This window comes from Molothrus ater, chromosome 2 (genome assembly GCF_012460135.2).
Source record: "Molothrus ater isolate BHLD 08-10-18 breed brown headed cowbird chromosome 2, BPBGC_Mater_1.1, whole genome shotgun sequence".
Classification (NCBI taxonomy): Eukaryota; Metazoa; Chordata; class Aves; order Passeriformes; family Icteridae; genus Molothrus; species Molothrus ater.
Genome location: NC_050479.2, coordinates 24,352,775 through 24,363,639, shown reverse-complemented (window position 1 = coordinate 24,363,639; position 10,865 = coordinate 24,352,775). Strand labels below are relative to the sequence as shown.

Genomic DNA, 10,865 nt, shown 5'->3' with positions numbered 1-10,865 from the left:
CAGCATAAAGTCCAGCTGTCAGCCACATAATAGCTTTCCTTCAGGGTTAACACTGAGGAAGATAGTATTTTTATTAATGAGCTGTACAATCAATACATTTGTGCATAATACACAGCAAATTCTGTGCATGCAGCAGGATGAAGAGGAGTCAATGCTTCAGTTAATCTCTGGAGGACAGGGCTGGTGTGTCAGTGGATGCTGGCAGCCTGAAGGAATGGGCTGGCAGAACATTAACATTGTTCAAAAACAAATTAAAATTTTGGATCCTTAGTGGAAAACCCCCATGTAACAGAACAGATTGGGGGCTGATTGGACAGGAAACACCTTTACCCATGGGGGCAAGAAGTTTCAATAGCCTGCCTTGGCAGTAAAGGAATCCAACTTAATCACCCCCTCCAAGTCCCTGAATGGAAGATGTAGCGAGGTGTGGGGAGGTCTCTTCTCACAAGTAACAAGCTGTGTTAGGAAGAGAGGAAATAGCCTCAAGATGTGCCAGGGAGGTTTAGACTGGAGGCATTTAAAAGACTTGTAGATGTGACATTTAGGGACATGGTTTAGTGATGGACTTGGCAGTGTTTGGTTTACTGCCAGACTCGATGTCAGAGGTCTTTTCCAACATAAACAAAGCCATGATTCTCCTTTTCTCTCCTGAGTACAGTGTCTCTTTCATGATGAGAATTTGGAGTCAGGTGGAGTCAGGAATTGGAAGCCCAGAACAGCCAATATGGAAACCCAGTTTAGTCCTGCCTACCTCTCCAGAAACAAGGCACCTAAAAGGCAGGTCTAGTGTAATTTCCTTGTAGGAACTGAATCCTCACCAGATCTGGCCTTTTATTCCTCTACAGGGATTACATGAAATATTAGACAAATTCATTCGCTTTTTTACTTCTCTTTCTTTTTTTTTTTAATTGCAATATGTTATTTGAATATTTGGTAGGACTCTTGTACACACACAGAAATAAGTAAATCATCTGTGAGCCACAAAAATCAGCTGGGGCCAAATCTTGAACTTAACTGAAGATCTTTGTAAAATCATGGACTTAAACTAGACCCACATCCCCCAGCTACAAACCAACCTCTCTGTTTAAAAAATAAGCCTGCTACAGAGTGTTATATCTTGTCCAGAAAAGCCAGCACACTTACACAAGATATCTGATAGGAATCATACATCATTGTGTCTTTGATCAACTAAATGAAATGTCTTTCCCAGCTCAGAGAAGCTGAGGTCTGGGTGTTTGTCTCCCCCAGGAGACAAACTCTTTCCAGGCTGCATGACGTCTGACTTTGGTAACTACTCATGCCTGGTGAGAAGTCAGGGATTACATAGGACAGGAGCTTAAGGAAGAAAGAAGTCTTTTAACTTTGAGAGCTACTTTTGGGACATTGTCTTGATCTCTGATGATATAGCATCTACCATGTTACTTATGATAATTCTAAAGCTCAAGGACCTCCAGTCTCAGCATGAACATAAAACATATGTTTCACATGCTCTAATTTCCATATTGTCTTTTTTTACTTTTTCCCTTTTCTAACTGCTAAATTCATATTACAGACATGGCACTATGTTAGTAAAAGCTAGATGTGAACAAATACTTTCAGTAATCATGTTACTAAAGTATAAATTTAGATGATTAGATGAAGTAATTTCTATTCAAAATATTTTTAACTGCATTGACTGATTGTGACTAGATTCATTAGGCAAGAATTTAGACCAAATCTATATTCAGGCTACTGGTCAGAACCATGAGGAAGGTCATGATATCTGGAAAATCCAAAGCATTTACTCAAACTTACCCATCCACTGAAGAATGTTTTCCTATCTTAGTCCTGTCAAATTTGGGAGCTCCTTGCCTGACTATCTGATCTGTAAGGCTCTGACCACTCTTTCAGATAGAGATGGTTTTAATTCAAACAAACCACATGGAGTTGCCTTCCCAAAAGGATTCATAGTCCCCGAGTTTTCTGACCACCAAGTTGTACTATGTTGTAAGACAGAGGAGCTATATCTGCATAAAAAATAATTTAATAGCTCTGGTTATTTCATTGCCACAACTCTCTAAGCTAGTGGTATGGCTAAGCTAGTCATACTTGGACAGTGAGAAAGTTGCATTCCAATACTCATTTTTGGAAACATGTAAGTAATTTATATTAAGCTGTAATTATAAAGAGGCTGCAACACATTTCTCCCCTTTCTTTGAGAGTATATGACAGATTCAGCACTTTTCTTTCTGTACTCTAATGAGTATCAGGAGACAGGTGACTACATATCCAGGTAAACTGAGAAGGGGCTAAAGCCCAAATAAAACACAGGAAGGGCACAAGCATTAGCTAATAACTATCACATGAACATTGCTATGACAGCAATATACACATGCTTGTCAAATTTTCCCTGTTGATACTTCAAAAGACATCAGCAATTCTCCTGCACTTCACAACAATTATCCATTAGTGTGGTTTTTCAGAGAAGAGTGGATTTATGAAAATGTATATTTGTGAAGAGTTGAAATTATGTGCAAATTCAGACTGCATCCAAGACATAATTTCAGCCAGAAAAGGTGAAAAACATGTTGAAATACTGAAATATTCTATTTCAGTATTTTAAAGTATTTTTTTCAAAATAGAATTATAAAGGTTATGCTGTAATTTCATTTAACATTTTCTTTTTTATCATAAAACTCTGATTAAAAATTAGGCTAAATATATATGAGAACCAAACCAAGCTAAGTAAGGTTGAAATAAATATGTCTAATTAATTCAAGAGGAGGTTATTTTGTTTAGTGTAATAAATCAAAAGTCCTCAAAAAGTCAAATAATGACTTGACTGAACTTTTCTATGACACTTCACAGCAAAATGCATGATTTGACCAGATCCAGCATACATTCATGGGTTGGTGACAAGGCCAAACCACAGTGAGGATAACAGACAGTCTTTGCTAATGATCTAATTCTCACAGCCACAGTATAAGCCAGCACTGGGATTTATTTATTTCTTTTTAAAAGGAAAGTCCTGAGTATACAGAGAACAGCAGAACTGGAAGAAAAGCATTTTCTTCTATTTTGTTCAGCTATTGTCAAATAGTTATGCTCAGGTGGTGTTTTCTTTTTAAAAATTATATATTTAAAACACAAAGCCATGAAATGTTTAACACCATTCTGGAAAACTGATTTGTACAGAGTTTAGTTACATTTATTATTTAACAAGTGAATGGCAAAACTTACTTAAAGTTCCTCCAAGCATTTCAGATATTAGCAGGCTTTATAGAGATAAGAATAACAGGATTACTAGGGATGCTAATACTATACAGCAGAATTAAAAGCTACAACTAATATGGCTATTACTATCACTTTAGAACTATGCTACAATCTATTATGCTTTCTTAGCAAGTTAATGAAATTCTTTGTCCCACACACAAAGGATCTGCAGTATAATAAAGTTATTAATGAAAGTAATTAAACCTGTTAGAAAAAAAGGATCACTGGCAAAAAATAAAAAGGTAAATGCAATTCACTTACTCAACAATCATACTATTGTTTTGTAAACAATGCAAATTTTTAAAAGGCTTATCACTTCATGCTGTACACAGATAGTTTGAAAAATATCGGTGCATGTATTTCTTTGAGCATTTAAGTCAGTTTTTAAAAACAAAGTTTTGCTTAAAAACTGCAGCAGGAATGTAACTACAACAACTAAAAACCACCAAGTGCTATTTCAGAATTAACAAGTAAGGTATACAAGCTTTAAAAAATTTCTCCTGCCAATAGACGCTGTTTTCCTTCTATTGTGGCTTAATATGGTTTCATAATTTCCTCGGCTTTAAGACCAATGACTTTTTAAAATGTAAAGTGTATCTGATTATTCTTACCTTATGCTGAAGGACAGATTGACTTGTTAGGCATTTTGGTTTTTTCACATATTAAAAATTAAGCAATAAGGCACAATGTGGAGGAGTGATTATCTGATGATAATCCCAGCATCCTGAAATTGCTTTATTGCAAATAGAAATATATTTTAGATTTTTCACTGGATATTAAGGGCATTAGCATGCCCATAAGTTTAATCTTCCCCTTCAGAATATTAAATTCATAAGGCTTTTTTTATTTCTAAGCTATTTTTAATGCGCAAGACAGGACTTCATATACTCAAGAAATACTGTAATTGGCTGGTGCACACTCCACTGGGGAGATAAATTTACAAGCACTGTACAGTTCTGCTAAAACTACTTCTCAACCTTTCAAAATGTCAATAGCATATTTTCCCAGCCCTGTAAACACATTTTGATACACAATATAAACTTTAATGGTAGTTTTAAGACACCTCTGGGGGTATGGTTATTTAAGCAATAAGACACAGTGGGGTGTGAATTATGGTATAATAATTCCCTACCAACTGCATTGTTAGGCTCAAGGCCAAAGGCCAAGAGACCAATGAACACACTAGGTGTGAATTATGACTTCATAAGTCACACTCTAGAGTGTTTTACTGACATTAGAGAAATATTTAAAACATGTTTTAGAGCAAGTACTTTATTCCTATAGTACTACTGTACTTTAATGCAATATAATGAAAAATCTTTCCAAGTAAAAAGTTAGCCATTATGTAACCTGGAATTTAAAAAAAAATAAAAATTGAAACAAATAAAAAAAAATCTTCTAACTTTGTCTGCGCACTGTAGTCACATGCTTTAAAGAGCAACCCCAGAAAATACACATCTTACCCAAGTTTGCAAAAATTAGCATGAAGGCCTTCTGCACAGGGGATCATAATCTGCTTTCCTTATTGTCTGTGGAATCAGACTGCCAGAATCAGGGATGTACTGGCTTCTCCCATGTAACTGCGTTGCTGAAACTGCTAGAAAATCTACACACCTGTTTTTCCATGCTTGTCCATACCACTGTAATAGGGCACAATGTGGACTTTGAACAAGAAGCAAAAAAGTTCCTTAAGACCTCGCTTGAACTCCTGCAGTTGAGTTCCTGAGGCTGCTCACAGTTCTAAAACAACTTTTAGCAAGGACTGCAAGTAGGATAATGTATATTTATACTGTTTCCCGTTTTAAACTCCCTTTGACAAATGCCTTTTCTCCCCTCTGGGTACTCCTGCGTTCCAAGTGCAGCACTGACAACGGTGTCATCTGGAGATACACAAGCTCACCTTACAAATAGCTCAGTCATTGGGAACAAGCTCACTGCAGCAGCAGGGATTTTGGCATCATCTAAACTGGCTTCTCCTCAGTCAGTTTTTACAGCTTGTCTTAAACTTCCAGGCTGCTGTGGATTGATTGCTACCAGTGGTTGAGCCAGCTAGAGAGCATTAGGGTGAGCAATAGGAGAGCGTTTATGGGAGGGCTGCTTGCCAGGCCCATTTGGGGAGTGATAAGCCTCAGGGCATGTCTGCACGTCTCAGTGCACTGAGGTGCTCAGCACTGCCAGGCTGCCTGGAGAGAGGTTCTTGTGGCTATGGATAGGGATGCTGCGCCATGTAGGGATAACAACCTGCATCCTGGAGGCAAAATAGCTGCAAGGTCAGGTTAATTAGCTCTTCTGCATCCAGTTCTGAGGGATCTCTGTGTGTCCCTGGTTATCTGAGCAAAAACCAGAAACCTCAGTTGTTCAAGGCACAGCCTCGTTGTGACATAATTGTGTAGCAGATGAGAGTTTTTTTCTGCATAACCTCACTCACAGGGGTTACCTGCCCCTCCTGGATAAAGTCACTGTCTGTGGCCGTTTATATCAGTCAAAGGTAAGTCTAAAGTTCCTCATTCTGGAGTCTAGAGTTCCTCATTCTCCATGAAATAGAAATGGATAATCTTACACAGAGGACTTCCCTGAAGCTAACAGTGGTAACAAGGTATAATTCTGAGCTAACTTGGTGTCTTCTCTTCCTTGTCCACTCAAAATGTCTGTTTTAATCTCCAGCAAGAGAAGGTGCTTAATTCTGCTACAGCTTGATGATACTCATGGGAACAATTTGAGTTTTGCTGCTTCCTTGTATAAACAATCAAACAAGTATGTGGTTGCTTTTAACTATTCAGCCTGATTGAAATTTTATCAAACATGATGGAAAACCTACACCTCTATGGACTTTTCCCTTTTCCCACAACTTCCAACCAAGAATGAGTGCACCTTTTTAGACCTAGCTTATATTTGAAAATATTTGTTTTATATCCACTTGCAAAACTGGTAACACTTTTTCCTGCATCTCAATAGGAATGGGACAAACAACCAAGAAAAGGGTTCCACACTGGCTCTACATACTCCAAGAACTTAAGTAGCCCCAGAAAAGTACATTTATATATATATAAATGACACCTTTTAGTGGCAAAACAGTATTTGAAAGACTGCTAGGCAATAACTGACAAGTTCCCAGCAGCATGTTTTCCATAAATTAACATTACTGCTCAGAACTCATCTACACTAACTAGAATGCTGCAATTTCTGAAACCATTTCATTACATGAAATTTGAGGTATAAATGCATCACTGTGCTACCATAATAAGGACATAATACTTTGATATACCCTTCTCTGCAAAGCCTTCTGGCCTGTAACAGTAAATCACAGACCTATTTTCATACCTCATTACCACTATGTATCTTTCCTCTGACACCTGACCTTATGCATAATCAGTTATGAATTTCAAACCACACTTATAATCTAAATGAATGCCTCATTATTTTACATATCCCAGAATGAAATAAGATTTGAGATGTAATTTCAAATTCACAGTTCACACATTCAGAAATGCAGGTCCATCAAAAAGAAGTAATGGTCTCTAATTCATGACTGTGAACAGCACCAAATCACTCCTGCACATAGGAGCTTTGCAAGAATTTCAGGATTGGATTTTAGAAAGGATATTGCCAGTTCTGAAAAAAATAACACAGTGTTGAAACTGTTTGGTATGTTGTTAAAGATAATCTATAAAGGAAAAATGCAAGTACTGAATTTATTACCTGTATTTTGAAGAAAGAACGACAGCACCAATTGCATGAAGTTATAAAACACCAGAAATAAACATGTAAATAATTTCCATGGAACACAGACATCTACAAAGAAATATATATATATATATGTATACATGTAAGATAATAAACCCATTCATTAGAGAACAAGAAACATATTTTTGTACTGTATAAAACAGCTGTACAGTGTGCACACAGACTTTCCTGATCTCTCCAAAATGTCTGTCAGTCACTTCTCCCCATCATCATTTGCTTAACATATTTTCTTCATTGTCCATGGGAGAACTCTATGTGACTGTTTTGTACTTTTAAGCTAAGTACTTCTAGTGCAGTTTGTCTCCATACATATATACACATGCATACATATATATACTTGCTGGTGCACACATATATGTATACATGTATATATATGAAAAGAACAAACACACACATGTACACATACACACGACAGATCTAAACAACTCCTCCATCCTGTGCTATTGAATTAGTGCTTGTAAAAAATCCCTGCACGTTTTGTGAAGGGAAGGAAACTTGCTGATTGTGCAGATTGAAGTCATTAGATGGTTCCATTTCTAACAGTCTGCAAACACACATCTGAATCATATGGTGGTATCCCATATGCCTGAAGAGAGTCTGTTGCAGGAGGTATCTTCTACCTTCTTCAGCAGCGTCGGCTTCTTACAAGGGGGTGGAGGTGGGGCTGAGATTCTTTGCTCAGTATTGTGCAATATTTGCTGCCAGTCTTCTCTCTCTTCACACAGCTTTCTCCTCCAATCTAGAAGCTCTTGTAGAGCCACACTCTCATTTTCGGAAAGTCTAAGCTGATGAATTACCTGTGAGAAGAAAATAATAATAACAGCAACAATAATAATAAAAGTGGATAAGGAAAACAGATCAAGTAAGCCTGTCAATAATTTGAAGCAAACTTGTCCTCCAAAAAGGTTTTAAATTTTTACACTGAAAATAAACAACATTGGTGATTTAGAATTGCCTTATTGCAATCTCATGGCTGAAAGTCACAGAGTCTGAAGTCGCAATGTCTGAAGCTGTATGAAGCAACTGCCAAAAATGAAACAGAAAAAAACTTCCCTGTTTCATCAAAGGGTACATGAACACAATTCTCTAAAACACACAAAGCAGACTGCCTACATCTGCTGCAGGAGTAGCAAGGCTTTTCCTCTAACCAAATAGCCATAACCAAGAAACCATAAACTTTGTTGCATATTAGAATCAGTAAAGCTACTTGTCAGAGACAGGTGTTATCCTCAGCATCAGGGGGCAGTCTCTGTCTTCCTCCAGAGTATACAGTAACTATAACTGTAGTTTCAGTTGGCCTGAATCTACTTATAAATTCATTCTGAAGGAGTCACAGTTCTATACTAGATTCATAATCCACTTAGAAGAAACTGTTCCCTTCCATTTAACTCTTCTATTGCAGTGATTATTTATTTTATTCAAGTCAGTTTGAAGCCCTCATGGCAGCACAAGTCCATGAAGCAATGAAGTCCATCTCACCATCCTTTAAGACTTACTTGACACCTATGCAGTACAGCAGCCCCTACAGCAAGGATTGAGATCTATTGTCTTGGGAGCATTCTGTAGCAGGAAAGGCTTAACTAGAAAATATGAAACAAGTCCATCATAACATCTAATAGTCCACAACCCTTATCCTGTTACCTTCTTTCTTATGAGCCCCAGAGGAGCACCTGTAAGAGGCACCTGTGGCATGACTAAAATGTCCACATTTTCCCTCACACAATGGCCTCACACTAAGGCTGCATTTCTACTTGTCATAATGAGGGATAGCAACATGTTGGTTATGAAAAAGGAAATGATGTGCAGTGCTCATGAGACACCCCACACATGATTAGTTCCAGTTGCAAGGAAAGCTGAGTGACATCAAGGGCATTTTTGTCACTGATAGACAATGGGGTTCCTGGGGCAGAAGAACTACCTGTGGGCTCTTCCTGTGGCTCCTGCTCTTCCCCCATGGAATAGCAAGTGCCTGGGTACAGAGGCTATCCAGGCTTTACACTGCTATTTCAAATGTGTCCTGTGCAAGTCAGACCTTTCACATGCACAAGGTGTCAGAGAAGGAATGAGCCCTTACATGGATGTACCTGAACATATACAGTGAATTTGCTTAATTTCTGGTTGATTGATACTTCAAAGAGAAATGCATTAACATATAATATACCTGTCTTAATAACAGGTATAATAAAAAACAATTTAAAGTTCTGAATTTTTTTTTTAAAGAAGAAAAATGAAAATGTTTGAAAGACTTAATTAAAGTGTATCTCAATTGCATATCACTATAAAATTAAAAACCCTCTTTGTTTTTATATTTACACAAAATGCAACAGGGCATCTCAGCAACTCAGATAAAAATTAAATGTTTCACATATATTGCTAGAGGGACATCGGAGACAAAACATACTACCTTTTATTTTTTTCAGCAGTATATAGAGGATTACAAGACAAAAGTTTGCACTTGGAAGCGACTTATCAAGAAAGGCCAGGTGGCTTTATCCTACAGAACAGTTGGGTAATTTGTGAGTCACCATGGCTTACTCATTTCTGGCCATTTTATGTAGTTTTTTGTGGGTTTAAATTATGAACATAATCCGTTTCCATTTTAGAACATACATAGATTGGAATACAGTCTTCCCAATTTGGACATCTTATTTGTCCCAAAATTTTAGCTATTTCATGCATCTGCACTAGAGATGCTTCTTAGAGAGGTGCTGGAACACACAAGAACCAAGTTTTGTTAGACTGTCATTGCAAGAGTTTCCATGAAAGAGTTTCAGAGATAATTAATCAAAGACATGCCTGAACATTGGAGGACAAATATAGTTATAAAAAAATAGATATTTTGAAACTGTGTAATTGGATGTGTTCTGGTGACAAACGTTTGAAAGCATGACTAATAAAGTCTGGAAGAATTTTCAGATTGAGAGATGGACAGAGTATTTGAAAACAGACAGTGCTAGTGCCATTCCAAGGAACACAAAGGCACATAGGTGCAGGTGAGCAGTGAGTACATTTTGCCTTGGCATGGAATTGACAAATGTATCCTGCTTATAGCTTATTGGCATTGAAGAAGCTTTATTATACTGGCCCTGCTTATGCAAGCTGTAAATTAATATTAGGTTATCAGTTAGAGCTCATTTTCCAGTGCATAGTGGAAAAAAGTTGGTCCAGTTAACAATTAAGTGTACATATTTTATCTCATTTTCTAAAACAAGGATGGAAAAATATCTCAAACATTTATTCACTGTGAAACTGATCTGGTAAATAAACTGGAAAACAGCCTGGATGAAAGACATGAGATGAAACTGCAGTCAAAATGAAATGGGTGAAAATGCATGAGAAGTGGCAGAGCTCTAAATGAACCAATTAATTTAATTAGATCTATTTGAATAACATGATATATTTTCTCTTCTCCATTTATGATTAGACCTGTGACGAGCTAAATATCTACTATACATTTTCATTATAGAAAAGATTGGCTGAATAATTTTACATGAAGCACAAGGTAAAACAGTAAGCTATGTTTCTTCATTATTATTCCATATCCTGAGTGATATTTTGTGAAGGGTGAATGATGTGTGTAGGAATTAATTAATTTAAGACTACAGATCTTTTAATGGACACTAAACAAACAACTTCCACCACCTGTATCAGCAACTGTAGACCAGTATTTTCATAGTGAAAGTCAATGGTCAGTCAGACATGTTAAACACAGCATTTGGGTTAGACCCACAAAACATACATTGGCATTAACAGCTCTGCCATTGGGTGGAAACACCATCCCTGTGTTTAGTATCCAGAGTTCTTTATAAGCAAACAAGAAAAGCTGAAGTGTCAAAGTCACACACAAAAGAAGAACTTTTCTGTGGAGT

The 10,865-nt window shown here is 37.0% G+C and overlaps 1 protein-coding gene across 3 annotated transcripts in view; it reads right to left on the bottom strand.

Moving 5' to 3' along the window:
• Positions 1-2,962: 2,962 nt before the first annotated feature.
• The window catches only part of MYO16 (myosin XVI), a 357,892-nt gene continuing 349,989 nt past the window's right edge, over positions 2,963-10,865 (bottom strand). For all 3 annotated transcript variants that reach the window (XM_036381446.2, XM_036381432.2, XM_036381423.2), the window contains exon 35: positions 2,963-7,793. In XM_036381446.2, coding sequence (XP_036237339.1) covers positions 7,560-7,793 — 234 coding nt within the window. In that variant the 3' untranslated portion in view covers positions 2,963-7,559. The remainder of the gene's footprint in view (positions 7,794-10,865) is intronic.